This window comes from Mandrillus leucophaeus, unplaced genomic scaffold, assembly GCF_000951045.1.
Source record: "Mandrillus leucophaeus isolate KB7577 unplaced genomic scaffold, Mleu.le_1.0 Scaffold139, whole genome shotgun sequence".
In the NCBI taxonomy this organism is placed as follows: domain Eukaryota; kingdom Metazoa; phylum Chordata; class Mammalia; order Primates; family Cercopithecidae; genus Mandrillus; species Mandrillus leucophaeus.
This window is the reverse complement of record NW_012101354.1, coordinates 2,186,544-2,200,528: the sequence shown is the minus strand read 5'-3', so window position 1 is coordinate 2,200,528 and position 13,985 is coordinate 2,186,544. Positions and strand designations below refer to the sequence as shown.

The 13,985-nt window shown below is 52.7% G+C and overlaps 2 protein-coding genes across 6 annotated transcripts in view; both read left to right on the top strand.

The window, feature by feature from the left end:
* Positions 1–4,808, top strand: part of TARS2 (threonyl-tRNA synthetase 2, mitochondrial (putative)) — a 21,799-nt gene extending 16,991 nt beyond the window's left edge. For all 3 annotated transcript variants that reach the window (XM_011973614.1, XM_011973613.1, XM_011973612.1), the window contains 5 exons: positions 2,010–2,110; positions 2,305–2,406; positions 2,581–2,653; positions 3,263–3,377; positions 4,594–4,808. In XM_011973614.1, coding sequence (XP_011829004.1) covers positions 2,010–2,110; positions 2,305–2,406; positions 2,581–2,653; positions 3,263–3,377; positions 4,594–4,742 — 540 coding nt within the window. In that variant the 3' untranslated portion in view covers positions 4,743–4,808. The remainder of the gene's footprint in view (positions 1–2,009; positions 2,111–2,304; positions 2,407–2,580; positions 2,654–3,262; positions 3,378–4,593) is intronic.
* A 456-nt stretch (positions 4,809–5,264) lies between these two features.
* Positions 5,265–11,449, top strand: ECM1 (extracellular matrix protein 1). Of its 3 annotated transcripts, none has more exons than XM_011973615.1 (10): positions 5,265–5,933; positions 7,189–7,239; positions 7,319–7,414; positions 7,490–7,657; positions 7,757–7,837; positions 8,530–8,852; positions 9,113–9,487; positions 10,005–10,225; positions 10,380–10,467; positions 10,894–11,449. In XM_011973615.1, the coding sequence occupies exons 1-10, from the start codon at positions 5,864–5,866 to the stop codon at positions 11,122–11,124; spliced, it is 1,704 nt and encodes a 567-aa protein (XP_011829005.1). In that variant the 5' UTR covers positions 5,265–5,863; the 3' UTR covers positions 11,125–11,449. The 3 variants fall into 3 exon arrangements, with proteins under 3 accessions (XP_011829005.1, XP_011829006.1, XP_011829007.1); XM_011973616.1 differs by having other exon boundaries at positions 7,319–7,420; positions 7,577–7,657; XM_011973617.1 differs by lacking the exon at positions 9,113–9,487 and having other exon boundaries at positions 7,319–7,420; positions 7,577–7,657.
* The last annotated feature ends 2,536 nt before the right edge of the window (positions 11,450–13,985 follow it).

The window sequence follows — 13,985 nt, the reverse complement described above, 5'->3', positions numbered from 1 at the left end:
ACCTCAGATGATCCGCCCACCTTGGCTTCCCAAAGTGGTGGGATTATTACAGGCGTGAGCCACCTTGCCTGGCATTTTTTGGTTTTTTTGAGACAGACTCTTGCTCTGTTGCCAGACTGGAGTGTAGTGCGGATCTTGGCTTACTGCAACCTCCACCTCCCAGGTTAAAGCAATTCTTTTGCCTCAGCCTCCCAAGTAGCTGGGACTACAGGTGTGCCCCACCACACCCAGCTAATTTTTTTTTTTTTGAGGCAGAGTTTCACTCTGTCGCCCAGGCTGGAGTGGAGTGTCACAATCTTGGCTCACCGCAACCTCTGCCTCCTGGGTTCAAGCATTTCTCCTGCCTCAGCCTCCCCAGTAGCTGGGATTACAGGCACCCACTACCACACCAGCTAATTTTTGTATTCCTATTTTTAGTAGACGGGGTTTCACCGTGTTGGCCAGGCTGGTCTCGAACTCCTGACCTCAGGTGGTCCGCCTACCTCGGCCTCCCAAAGTGCTAGGATTACAGGAGTGAGCCATGTGCCTTGCCTGGCTAAAATCTTTTGAGTACTCAAAGTTGCTGTTTACTGTGCTGGGGTCTTTTATTCAGGTAACATGTGTATTACTCATTTTTATGTCCCAAGTGTCTATTCCAGTATATGGTATTTATTTAGCTGCTTCAATAAGTAGTTAGTAAATTAAAATATTAACAGTAATGCAAATGTGTCTTCTGATTTATTTCAGCAATAATAGTAGGCAAATAAAATATCTTTATTACTAAGAAAAAAATTGAGAGAGGTTAAACATTGTGCTTAAGGTTACAGAGATAACAGTCATAAAGTGCATAAAGTGTGTATTATGTTGAATCAGTCTAATAAGTTGCTGGTTAAGATACTGCTATAAAAAGAGAGAGCAAAAAGCTAGAAAACCCCTGAGGAGAACAGAGCATAGAGCTTATTAGGGCAACCCAAAGGATTGCTGGCAGCAGCCAGGGACCAGCTGAATCTCGAAATACTGACTTCCGTGGTGGCATCAATCTCTGCATTTGCATCTGTGTGGTTTGTGACATATTGGGCAGCACTGAGCAGTTCTGTTGCAGGGCCAAATATGTAGGAGGCTAAGGTGCAGAAGAACAACGAATGGTACAAGGGAACTAGGGAAAATGGTACAGCTTCATGGGGAAAGAAACAAAGGTGGAAGGGGCCTGAGGATGATAGAGAAAAAGAGGAGTTAAAGAACCTGTGAGTTGAAGTGCCATTAATAGGAATAGTTGTCATGGCCGGGTGTGGTGGCTTACACCTGTAATCCCAGCACTTTGGGAGGCCAAAGTGGGCAGATCACTTGAGATCAGGAGTTTGAGACCAGCCTGGTGAAACCCCATCTCTACTGGAAAAAAAAAAATACACACACACACACACACACACACACAGACACACACACACATATATATATATGTTAGCTGGGCGTGGTGGCATGTACCTGTAGTCCCAGCTACTCAGGAGGCTGAGGCAGGAGAATTGCTTGAAACCAGGAGGTGGAGGCTGCAGTGAGCTGAAATTGTGCTGCTGCACTCCTGCCAGGGTGACAGAGCGAGACTCTGTCTCAAAAAAAAAAAAGGAATAATTGTCAGAGCTAGCTGACCAAGAGACAGTAATCAGAGTAGGGTGTCTGATGGACTGTTTCAGAGGTACAGCCATTGAGGGAGAGGACAGGATAAAGGGTGTAGCCATAAATGGGTGCTGGTGAAGATCTCTGAGCTCATCTCAAGGAATTGAGAGGCCAGGGTGTGGACGTCTGGTAATATTATAACATCATTATTAAGTGGAGAGAGCTGCTGAGAACTACTGCCAGAGTGAGATGAGTAGAGTGAAGTGGAGGGGTAGCGTATGATAGTGCTGGGTGCCATGATGAGGGTAGTAGCCCGGGATAAGGGTAGGTTAAAGGGTGGGATGGCACAGGTAATGAAGGATAGTGGTTCTGGATAATGCTTCTGGCTTATTTCATGCCTTCCCATCTGTTTCCTGTAGATTGATGTGCACCTCCATGATGCCCGGGGCCGGCCACATCAGTGTGGAACAATTCAGCTTGACTTCCAACTGCCCCTGAGATTTGACCTCCAGTATAAGGGGTATAAAGCCTTGCCGTATCCTCTTTTCTCTTGACAGTGCATGGAATAGGTCCTTCTGCCTTTGGCCCTAAAAACCAAATCCTCTACACCCTCTCCTGCCAGAGCTGAATATTTCTTAAAAACTGGAAGGTGATCTTGGGTACACAATTTGTGATACTTCCACCATTCCATCTACTCCCCTTTTTCCTTTCAAGGCAGGCGGGTGCCCTGGAGCGTCCAGTCCTCATTCACCGAGCAGTGCTTGGTTCTGTGGAAAGACTGTTGGGAGTGCTGGCAGAAAGCTGCGGGGGGAAATGGTGAGACCTCTGACCCTGGATTTCTCTTCTGGCCCCAAACCAGATAGTTTATGCTCCCAATCCTGTCGCCCTTCATATGCCAGCCTTTTTCCTTCTCTAGTCTGCTCTGTACAACCACACTACTGGCAAGAGCCAGAGTGACTAATTTGCCATCATCTGTTCTTTCCCTACCAGGCCACTGTGGCTGTCCCCGTTCCAGGTGGTGGTTATCCCTGTGGGGACTGAGCAAGAGGAATATGCCAGGGAGGTAAGGAGTTGAGGCAAGGGAGGGGGCAGAAGCAGGTCCAGTAGAGTCTGGTGCCCTGCAGTGGGCAGGAAGAGGCCACACGGGTGGTGGAGGAAGGAGCACAGCCCTTGGAGCCACAAGACTGGGCTCGAGTGGCTGCTGTCCTAGATGCTGGAAATCCTGTATCTAAAAAATGTGATTAATCCCTACCTTGTAGAGATGTATGAAAATTAAACAAATTAACAAATGTTGAAAGCCGCCAAAAGGGCACTTGGCACAAAAGTGGGATTGAGTACACAGTTTTTCCTTTCTAGAGAGAATTGAGGATATGGATGGTACTGGAGTTGAACAGCTGGTTGGGTAGAGCAGTGGCTAGGAGGCAAAGCCCAGGGAATAATTGGGGGGCCATCTCCAGTAGGAGGCAGACGGAAAGGTTGTGGGGCTGGGGATGAATGGGGAGGAGGCCTCAATGTGGAGATGAAATGAGGAGAGGTTGCTGGTGAGAAGTGGAGAGCCCCGAGGCAGGGAAAGGGGGAACAGATGGGAGAATTGAGGGAAAAGAGCATCAGACTATTCTAGCTCCTCAACTTTCCAGTAAATTAACTTCCTGTCACCAAACCTCTGATGCAGGCACAGCAGAGCCTGCGGGCTGCAGGACTGGTCAGTGACCTGGATGCAGACTGTGGACTGACCCTCAGCCGGAGAATCCGCCGGGCCCAGCTTGCCCACTACAATTTTCAGTTTGGTAAGCTGAACCTCAGAGCCGATGTTCTCCCACCTGCCGTCTGCATTCTTGCTGTTAAGTTTACCAAGTCTGGTAATGCATATTTGGGTTAATTGGGGCTCATTACCTGAGCAGGTAGGAGCCAGGATTCAGGACATCTGACTCATTTGGGCCCTGTGTTCCTTCACATTGCCCTGCCCTCCCCATAACCACTTCTGACCTTAAAAATAGTTTTCCTCTTTTTAACTCCACTCTAGCTGTTGGTGTCTGTTAGGTTAATTAACCAAGGGAGCATCAGAGAGAAAGGGACAGGAGGGTTAATATGATGTTAATTACCCTTGTTTATTCTAGACCTAGATGGAATCAGCCCTAAGGGATGAGGAGAAGGGCCTTAGGGAGAAAATTCTGGCACTGCCATGCTCCCTTTTTCATTTTCCAGGGTTCAGAGCTCTATCTCAAAGGCAAGGGGCAGAAACTCCTCAGCCAGATTACCTGATTCTTGAGTTTTGCACACCCCACTCGCCCCACAAGCACCCACAGCAAGCTGTGCCACAATCCCATGGACCTGCACATGGCCCCTCTCCCTCCCTTACCGCCCAGTCAGCCCCTGCATACATCCTCCTCAGCAGAGGCGCCTCACTCTGTGAATCCAGCCCTAACAGACACCAAGAGCCAGAGTGGGACTGATGAGAGGAAACTGTTCTAAGGGTCAGAAGTGGTTGCGGGGAGGTTGGACAGCGTGAAGGCCACACCACTCCTGCCACCTTCCCCTTCCTCTAATACCCCCTTCAGATACACACACACACACACACACACACACACAGGTTGGACAGCGTGAAGGCCACACCACTCCTGCCACCTTCCCCTTCCTCTAATACCCCCTTCAGATACACACACACACACACACACACACACACACACACACAGAGTTTCTCTCTGTGGGGTTCTCAGTGTTTGTCTTTCTCTGCTTGACTCTAATGTCTGTGACCCTGGAGCTCCTGACCAGAAGCGATAAGGCCCATGGGGACTGAAGCATTTCCTTGTCTCCTCAGGGTGAGCAAGACTGGTCATTTAGTATTTAGCAGGCACAGCTGAATACTTCCTTTCTGTGAACCATATCTGGGCTCTGCTCCCACCCTTCCTAAAGATTTAGGTCTCTCAAGTTTCTGCAGAGCAAAAGAAACTATCCCATGTGGATGAATTTGCCCTGAGGTTCCCAAACTTCCTCTACCTGCAGTGGTTGGCCAGAAAGAGCAAAGTAAGAGAACAGTGAACATTCGGACTCGAGATAATCGTCGCCTTGGGGAGTGGGACTTGCCTGAAGCTGTGCAGCGACTGGTGGAGCTACAGAATATGAGGGTCCCAAATGCCGAAGAAATTTTCTGAGCCTTTGTACATAGATGAGGCAAAAACCTGTGAGAGCCATCAGCCTCCCTCACATGGGAGACCCCAGAACCTCAGAACTGCGTGGAGGCACGTGTCTGCTCTCCTGAAAAGAGACTTGGTTTGGCGACCCCACAAAGGGAGGGAAGCTGTAGCTGTTTGGATGTGAGGAGAATGAAACTAAAAAAAAAAATACACTGGGCCAGGTGCAGTGGCTCGTGCCTGTAATCCCAGCACTTTGGAAGGCCAAGGCGGATGGATCATGAGGTCTGGAGATCAAGACCACCCTGGCTAACACAGTGAAACCCTGTCTCTACTAAAAATACAAAAAATTAGCCAGGCGTGGCGGCACACACCTGTAGTCCCAGCTACTCAGGAGGCTGAGGCAGGAGAATTGCTTGAACCCGGGAGGTGGAGGTTGCAGTGAGCTGAGATCGCGCCACTACTCTCCAGCCTGGGCGACAGAGCGAGACTCCGTTTCTAAATAAATAAATAAACAAATAAATAAATACTGGAAGCTGCTGGTCATATGTCTTCATCTCTGACTCTGGAGAGGTGGGATAAAAGGATGTTCCACTTTGTCTCCCTCTTTTTTGTCCCAGAGTGTTAGGGAAATTGAAAAGGGACAGTCCAGACCTCACACTGGTAGGGGAGATCCCTTGGATAGGTGTCCTGCTCCCCCCCGTAAACTCCTTTGTGCCCTGTTTCCCCAACCCCAGTTCATGATTTGGCAGATCCCCTCTCCACAGAAGGCAGCATGTAGATGGAGAAACTGAGGCACAAACTAGGGGCTCAAACACCTCTTGCTCTTTGATTCTCTGAATCAGTTTCTCTTGAGGGTCATAAGAATGTTCTCCTCTGGTCAGTCCCATTCTTCTCAATTCTCTGATGAGGCTTCAGGGTGACTTTTGGAGGAGTGGCTTCCAGAGGAGGAGCAGCTGGGACTGAGTCATGGCAGGAAGCTGAGGAGGGCGGGAGATCACACCAGACAATTATAAAAGAAGAGCCGGTCCTGAAGCTCACGACAGTAACAGCCACCAGACAAGCTCCAGCAGCTGGCCCTTCACATCCAGACTTGCCTGAGAGGACCCACCCCTGAGTGTCCGGTGGTCAGTTGCCCCAGGATGGGGACTACAGTCAGAGCAGCCTTGGTCTTGGCCTATTTGGCCATTGCTTCTGCTGCCTCTGAGGGAGGTGAGTTGGAGGGTCAGCACTTGGGAGAGGGTCTGGGCTTGCATGGCAGGGGTTTGGGTCCAGGCATCCCAGATGGCTCATCACTAGCAGAGTGATTCTCCATTTGACTTGCCTTTTCTGAGCAGGCCCAAAGTGGGCCTGGGCCACTGGAGCCTTTAACCAAGGAGGCAGAGAGCAGGGGCACAGAAGGAGAGGGGCTCCTAGAAACTGCTGCCAAGAAACACAGAATCCCAGTCAAAGGGACAACTGAGTGGGGGTGGGTTCACAGAGTGAGGGTCTCCTGCTGAGGAGGATGTAGGGAGGGGGCTGGTGGGACAGGCAAGGGAGGGAAAAGGGGCCCCCAGGCTGCTCAAAACCGGATTGCTGACCCAGCAAGCCTTGACGGGCTCCCTGTCTGATTAGAGGAGTTGAGGGGTGTCCATCCACAGAGCCACCCTCCATCCAGCACAAACACATTCTTTATCCACTTTCATGCCTGAACAAAACAGGAACCCCTCAATGCTATGGGTGGAAACTAAGAAAAAAGGGAAAAGAAAAGGAAAAAAAACCAGCCAGGGCACTCCTGCGGGAAGTTGCTGAGGATGTCAGCAGATCTGTCTGCTTCTCTGTGAAGCCTCATGTCATCATTCTTCCCAGCTCCTGGTCTTTTGTGTCTGCAGATCACCTACAAGTGACTCCCTTCCCTGTGCCTGTCCCAGTCCCCCAGGCCCTAAATTGAGACCTAAACTAAGGAGGAGCTGAGACTGGCTGAAGGGGAAGTACTCAACCTTCAGGAAGCCTCCTTAGCCAAAGGCCTAAAGATGTTTCAAGGGCCTGGAGTAGGAGGGTGGGTGGAGGAGGTGGATAGGGTAGGCTCCAACCAGCTCAAGGTCTAGACTTTTTCCTCTGAAAGCTAGAGACTCATCCCAGCAGAGACTGGGGAGGACAACCCACAGCCCTGAGGGAAAGACGCTGGCAGAGGAAATGAGGGCATCCCTCCCCAATCCCATATGCCATACTCCCTTTAGGCCCAGCCTCTGAGCCAGTAGAGGTGGAGCTATCAGAACGCCACAGGCTTCCTCAGAACCCAGCTGGTTATGTCTAGGTGTGTTGGGGCTGGGAGAGGATTAAGGGACACGGGGCAGGTGAATACAGAGGGGTATCTCGTGTCTTGCTTGTCTCTCCTACACTCTTGATCTCCATAGCCTCCCCATCCCTTGCTGAAGTCCAGGGAAGGCCCTCCCAGTGGCCCCTGACTTGCCCTTCTTCCTTCCAGGCTTCAAGGCTACAGGGCAGAGGCAGCTGAGGCCAGAGCACTTTCAAGAAGGTAAGAGTTTGGGGGAGCAGCATGGGGTTGGGACTCCAGGAGGCATCGTAGGCTCTGATGTCTCCCCTCTTGCCTCTAGTTGGCTACGCAGCTCCCCCCTCCCCACCCCTATCCCGAAGCCTCCCCATGGATCACCCTGACACCTCTCAGCATGGCCCTCCCTTTGAGGAACAGAGTCAAGGTAAGGTCACCCCATGCCCTCCTCAGTGATCCTCCAGGTTTCTAATCTGCCCTACATGCCACTTTTCAGATGGAAAGGAGGGAAGAGGCCCTCGCCCCCTCTCCCAGCCCTGGCTAGGAGAAAGGATGGGCTGCTCACACATTCCCCCTTCTATAGTGCAGCCCCCTCCCTCTCAGGAGGCCACCCCTATCCAACAGGAAGAGCTGCTGCCTGCCCAACTGCCTGCTGAAAAGGAAGGTGAGCACTTGCCCACCCTCTCTCACCTCTGTCCCACTATGGATCCTGTTGGCACCAGGCTGATCCCTGCTCCTTGGTGCCCTCACCCCTATCTTGCAGTGGGTCCCCCTCTATCTCAGGAAGCTGTCCCCCTCCAAAAAGAGCTGCCCTCTCTCCAGCAGCCCAGTGAACAGAAAGAAGGTAAGCAGCTCCCTCTCTTCTTTACTCACCTTTACCCCATGGCCTTCCCCAAGAGCATGGGCTGGGGGCAGACAAGATGGTGGGCTCTGCCACTCACCAGTTATATAACCTTGGGTAAGTTACATACTTCTCCAAGCCTTTGTTTCTTCATCTGTAAAACTGAGGATATACCTGTTTTAGAAACTTATGTGATTAAATACGCAAAAAAAGCATCTATTTTCACTTCCTTCTCTGCTGAGTTCTTCTTTGTGTACGTAAACTAGCCAGGCTTTCTCTGCTAGAAATGGCCATCCCAACATGGCTTTTGCTTACTCCTTCCACCCCAGTAGACCCACCTCTTCCATATCAGGAGGAGATAATCATACGATCCATGCCGAGAGAGGGTGAGTGACAGCTTTGGTCTGTCCATCCCCCTAACTTAGTGCTCAGGACCCTGGGGAGAGGAGCAGGAAGCCCGAGCCCTGAGAAGCAGGAGGAGGTGGGGGCAGGCTGTGAGCTGACACCTTTCACACCTTGCTTCTCTTTTCCTTTTAGTTATTTTAAAAGGAAGAGCCACAAATTGTTCTTTCTCATTTCCCTTATATCCTCCCAACACTTTCTCCTCCATCCTGGATTCTTTCAATCCTCTCAGCTCATCCAGCCTTTGTGGATTCCTCCACATGTCCCCGCTTCCCACTGTTTTCCCATTCCAGGAATGCCAGCTCCGTTTGGGGACCAGAGCCATTCAGAACCTGAGTCCTGGAATGCAGCCCAGCACTGCCAACAGGGCCGGTCCCAAGGGGGCTGGGGCCACCGGCTGGATGGCTTCCCCCCTGGGCGGCCTTCTCCAGAAAATCTGAACCAAATCTGCCTTCCTGACCGTCAGCATGTGGTATATGGTCCCTGGAACCTACCACAGTCCGGCTACTCCCACCTCACTCGCCAGGGTGAGACCCTCAATTTCCTGGAGATTGGATATTCCCGCTGCTGCCACTGCCGCAGCCACACAAACCGCCTAGAGTGTGCCAAACTTGTGGTAAGGTTGGGTTCTTGATGCCGGGGGGGTGTCCTTGAACTCCCAGACAGTAGGTGTGTTTTAAGGGTTAGAGCACTAGGCCTGGGTCTGGAGGAACCTCAGGTCCCATTCACTGGCCCTACCCTGGGCCTCCCCAGTGTGCCAGGGGAGCAGAGGACAACCACTGTTTCTTTTCTATCTGCCTGCCCAGGGTCCTTTCCTGGAACCTGGGAGCAAGGCAGGAATGTGGAAAGTGGGCTGATCCTCCCCTCTTGCTCTAGTGGGAGGAAGCAATGAGCCGATTCTGTGAGGCCGAGTTCTCGGTCAAGACCCGACCCCACTGGTGCTGCACGCAGCAGGGGGAGGCTCGGTTCTCCTGCTTCCAGGAGGAAGCTCCCAAGCCACACTACCAGCTCCGGGCCTGCCCCAGCCATCAGCCTGATATTTCCTCGGGTCTTGAGCTGCCTTTCCCCCCTGGGGCGCCCACATTGGACAATATCAAGAACATCTGCCACCTGAGGCGCTTCCGCTCTGTGCCACGCAACCTGCCAGCTACTGACCCCCTCCAAAGGGAGCTGCTGGCACTGATCCGGCTGGAGAGGGAGTTCCAGCGCTGCTGCCGCCAGGGGAACAATCACACCTGTACATGGAAAGCCGTAAGTGGGCGTCCCAGCCTCCCCGAGAGCCTGTTTGCCTGCCTGCCCATCTTCGACCTCTGATCCTGCCGGTCCGTCCATCCATGTAACCCTGCTGTGAGTGCGTCCACCCGTTCATCTGCTTGTGGCTGTCCGTCCATCCACTGTGTTCGTCACCTGAATCTGTTCATCTCGAGCTTCGTACTACACTTCTGGCCTCCTCCACTCATGACCCACACATGCACCTGTCTACCATCCATCCATCTGTCCAGCTCTGGCCTCACCTGACCTTCTCCAACCACTGTTCCAGCTCATCTCCCGGCGCCAGCTTGGAACCTCATCCAGGCTTCCACCCATCCACCTTCCCAAGCCCACACATCAACAGTTGCCTCCTAACCCTCTACTTCTTTGCCATCCCCTTTGGGCCCCTGGGGCTGGGAGCCCCTCATCTAGTTGCCAGGGGCAATAAGAGAAGTCAATGGTCAGGAGAGAAGGGGCCAAGTGTCCAGCTTCTGACTTTCCTGTCTCTGGCCCACAGTGGGAGGATACCCTTGACAAATACTGTGACCGGGAGTATACCGTGAAGACCCACCACCACTCATGTTGCCGCCACCCTCCCAGCCCTATTCGGGATGAGTGCTTTGCCCGTCGGGCTCCGTACCCCAACTATGACCGGGACATCTTGGCCATCGACATCAGCCGAGTCACCCCCAACCTCATGGGCCACCTCTGTGGAAACCAAAGAGTTCTCACCAAGCAGTAAGTCTTGCCTAGTCCTTCCCCACTCTCTTCCTTTCCCGAAAACTTCCCTTGGGGACACCTTTGGGAAAAGCAAAATCATGATATCCCAACCCCATCTGATGCCAGAAGATGCCCAAAGACCATAACCCCTGCCCCTTTCACACCAACATAGTAAACATATTCCTGGGCTGATTCACAACATGACCGCCCGCTGCTGTGACCTGCCATTTCCAGAACAGGCCTGCTGTGCAGAGGAGGAGGTGAGTGTGTGGAGTCTAGTCTCCAGAGGAATGCAGGGGAGGGAAGGGAAAGAGCTAGAACTGCAGGCCACCCCTTCTCTTTAGTACCTCAAACCAGCCCTCAGTTATAATGACTAGTGGGGGAGGTGTTTTTTTCTTGGTTCCAGAAAAGTCTTCACTCTGACCTGGCCTGTTCCCCATCTCTAAGTTCCTATTTATGCCTTCTCTGGGCCTCAAACTTCTGGCATTTCCAGATGTACACATCTGTCAGTCACAAGGAATCCAGCTGTGCAAGGCAGGCTTGTACTCTCTCTGGGCCCCAGGAGGGGAACCAGGGAGAGAGCAGTAGAAGCTCATGAAAGGGGGACTTTGGGCACCCAGGTATCTACATCTGTCCTTGGACCACCTCCCCACCCCATCATCTGTTTTACTTTTCTCCTTCATCAGAAATTAACCTTCATCAATGATCTGTGTGGTCCCCGACGTAAATTCTGGCAAGACCCTGCCCTCTGCTGTTACCTGAGTCCTGGGGATGAACAGGTCAACTGCTTCAACATCAATTATCTGAGGAATGTGGCTCTAGTGGCTGGAGACACTGAGAACACCAAGGGCCAGGGGGAGCAGGGCTCAATTGGAGGAACAAATATCGGCTCCACCTCTGAGCCCAAGGAAGAATGAGTCACCCCAGAGCCCTGGAGGGTCAGATGGGGGGAACCCCACCCTACCCCACCCCTTTGAACACTCATTACAGTAAACACCTCTTGGATTTGGTGTCCTCGTTGTCTGTCTAATGCCTCACCCGCAGTGTTTTAAGTGAATCTTGGTGTCCTAGCCCAGGAGGGCACTGGCGTTTTCAGACACATCACACACACAAACACACCCTCCTAAGCCTGCCTGTATTTCCTTCAGTGCCTGGCCCCTGAGGCCCACTGCCCTGTCCCCTTCACTGAGCAGATGTTCCACAGGCTGTGTGATGGGACCATAACTAAACAGCTTGACATCACTTTGCCATCTTGAATTTATTCACACATTTTGAAAGGAGCACCACCTTGTTAGCTAGCTATTAGGACTCAAAGAAGATACAGTTCTTGGCCTTGGTGAGCCCCCAAAATGCCACAGCCCAGCCTAACATTTATAAAGCTTCACTTTTGATCCTTAAAATCCATGCCTTCCTTCATTCAATATCCTTTTTGTTTCTTTTCTTGAGACGCAGTCTCGCTCTGTCACCCAGGCTGAAGTGCAGTGGCACAATCTTGGCTCACTGCAACTTGCAAACTCCACCTCCTGGGTTCAAGTGATTCTCCTGCCTCAGCCTCCCGAGTAGCTGGGGTTACAGGTGTGCAACAGCACACCCAGCTAATTTTTGTGTTTTTAGTAGAGACGGGTTTTCGCCATGTTGGCCAGGCTCCCAAAGTGTGGGGATTATAGGTATGAGCCACTGTGCCTGGCCGATATCCATTTATTGAACCCCTGTCTATGCACACTCCACAAGACTTGGGGATACACATCCAGAACACACACAGTCCCTGCCCTGAGGTTGTTCACTCTCCCTGAGCCTAGCAGGTGTCACAAGTGTTGTGGTACAGGGCCCCCAGTGTGCTCTGAGCATGACAGGAATGTACCAAGGTGGCAGTGGGGCTGGGGGCAGCACAGGTTCACAGGAGGGGCATCGAGGTCAGAGCTTCTCCATTAGAGTAGAGGGTGTGAGCGGGCAGAGTGTGCACAAGCGTCAAGGTTGAAAGGGCCTGACTCTTTGTTGGCTTTCCTCTCAGATATGGCTGGAATGATAAGCAGGAGCTCATCAATAATGCCTCACCCACAGGGTTTTAAGTGGATCTTGGCACCCTGGCCTAGGGGGCACTGGCATTTTCAAGCAGAGGATGTGTCCGATTTGCCTTTTAAAAATGTCTAGGCCGGGTGTAGTGGCTCAGGCTGTAATCCCAGCACTTTGGAAGGCCAAGGCGTGCGGATCACTTGAGGTTAGGAGTTCGAGATCAGCCTGACCAACGTGGTGAAACCCCATCTCTACTAAATTACCCAGGCGTGGTGGTGCCCGCCTGTAAGCCAAACTACTCCGGAGGCTGAAGCACAAGAATCACTTGAACCTGGGAGGTGGAGGTTGCAGTGAGCCAATATCGCACCACTGCACTCAGCCTGGCTGACAGAGCAAGACTCTGTCTCAAAAAAAAAAAAAAAAAAAGAATGTCTAGTCGGAGAGCTGGGGAGGTGGCGTGCGCCTGTAATCCCAGCCACCTTCGGCTACTAGGGAGGCTGAGGAGGGAGCATCGCTTGAGGTTAGGAGTTCCAATGAGCTATGGTCTCGGTACTGCACTTCAACCTGCGAGATCCAGTCTCAAAAGCAAAAAAAAAAAAAGTTTAGTCGACAGCCAGCCAGGCGGGACGGTGGGAGGCCAGTTCATAGAGTGTCATCCCAGTGCCAGAGGGAAGGAACTGTAGTCCCCATCCTGAGCTGGACCCAGGGGCGACGATGACTAGGAGTCTCAAACCCTACAAAACTGCTCCCAGGAACCTGGGGCCTCAAGGCTGGATCTGAAAGAATCGGAATGAAGAGTCCCAGGGGGATGAGTCCTCTGTGACTCCACCTCCAGGACAACCTTCCAGAAAGCGGACTTCACCGGCCCCAGTTCTGGCGGAGACGGGAGAGAGTGAACCAAGAACCACCATCCTGGCTGGGCGCAGTGGCTCACGCCTGTAATCCCAGCACTTTGGGAGGCCGAGGCGGGCGGATCACGAGGTCAGGAGATCGAGATCATCCTGGCTAACACGGTGAAACCCCCCGTCTCTACTAAAAATACAAAAAATTAGCCGGGCGTGGTGGCAGGCGCCTGTAGTCCCAGCTACTCGGGAGGCTGAGGCAGGAGAATGGCGGGAACCTGGGAGGTGGAGCTTGCAGTGAGCCTGGGCGACAGAGCGAGCTCCTCCTCCACAGACTTTCATTTATTTACTTAGGTATTTTTAGCCAAGTAGCTGTTTCCAGCCCAGCGGCTCCTTAGATCTTTCGCCAGCTGTCCGCCCCACCTGTCCGTCAACACACTGGCCAATGAGCGGGCGAGGGCAGCGCTGTGCCCCGCCCCTGAGCCGGCAGCTCAGTCTCCCGAGCCTTGTGCCGCCGGGGTCTCCTGCCCGCAGCGCTGGAGTCTGGAGCTGGAGAGTGACGCTGCGCATGTGCGGGCGTCCCGCGCAGCTCCTGCGGCCTCCAGCACAGAGGAACCGGGGAGGCAGGGTGAAAAAGGCCGTCCCAGCTCTTCGCCTACACCCCGGCCCGACGTGTACCTCCTGGCCTGGGTCGCCCTAACCCACGGGGAGCGGGCGGAGTCCTGGCCCGCGAAGCCTTGTCACCTGGCGGGCGAATCCGCCAGCGGAGACATGTCTTTAAAGGGCTTTGGGCCGGGCGTGGTGGCTCATGCCTGTAATCCCAGCACTTTGGGAGGCCTAGGCGGGTGGATCACGAGGTCAGGAGTTCAAGACCAGCCTGGCCAAGATGGGGAAACCCCGTCTCTACTAAAAATACAAAAAAT

Bases quoted from the DNA above. Each gene is read 5' to 3' on its own strand.
- ECM1 (XM_011973615.1), top strand. From the start codon at position 5,864: ATGGGGACTACAGTCAGAGCAGCCTTGGTCTTGGCCTATTTGGCCATT. The intron at 7,240-7,318 runs GTAAGAGTTTGG...TCTTGCCTCTAG, and splicing joins GCCAGAGCACTTTCAAGAAG to TTGGCTACGCAGCTCCCCCC. The intron at 10,226-10,379 runs GTAAGTCTTGCC...ACACCAACATAG, and splicing joins CAAAGAGTTCTCACCAAGCA to TAAACATATTCCTGGGCTGA.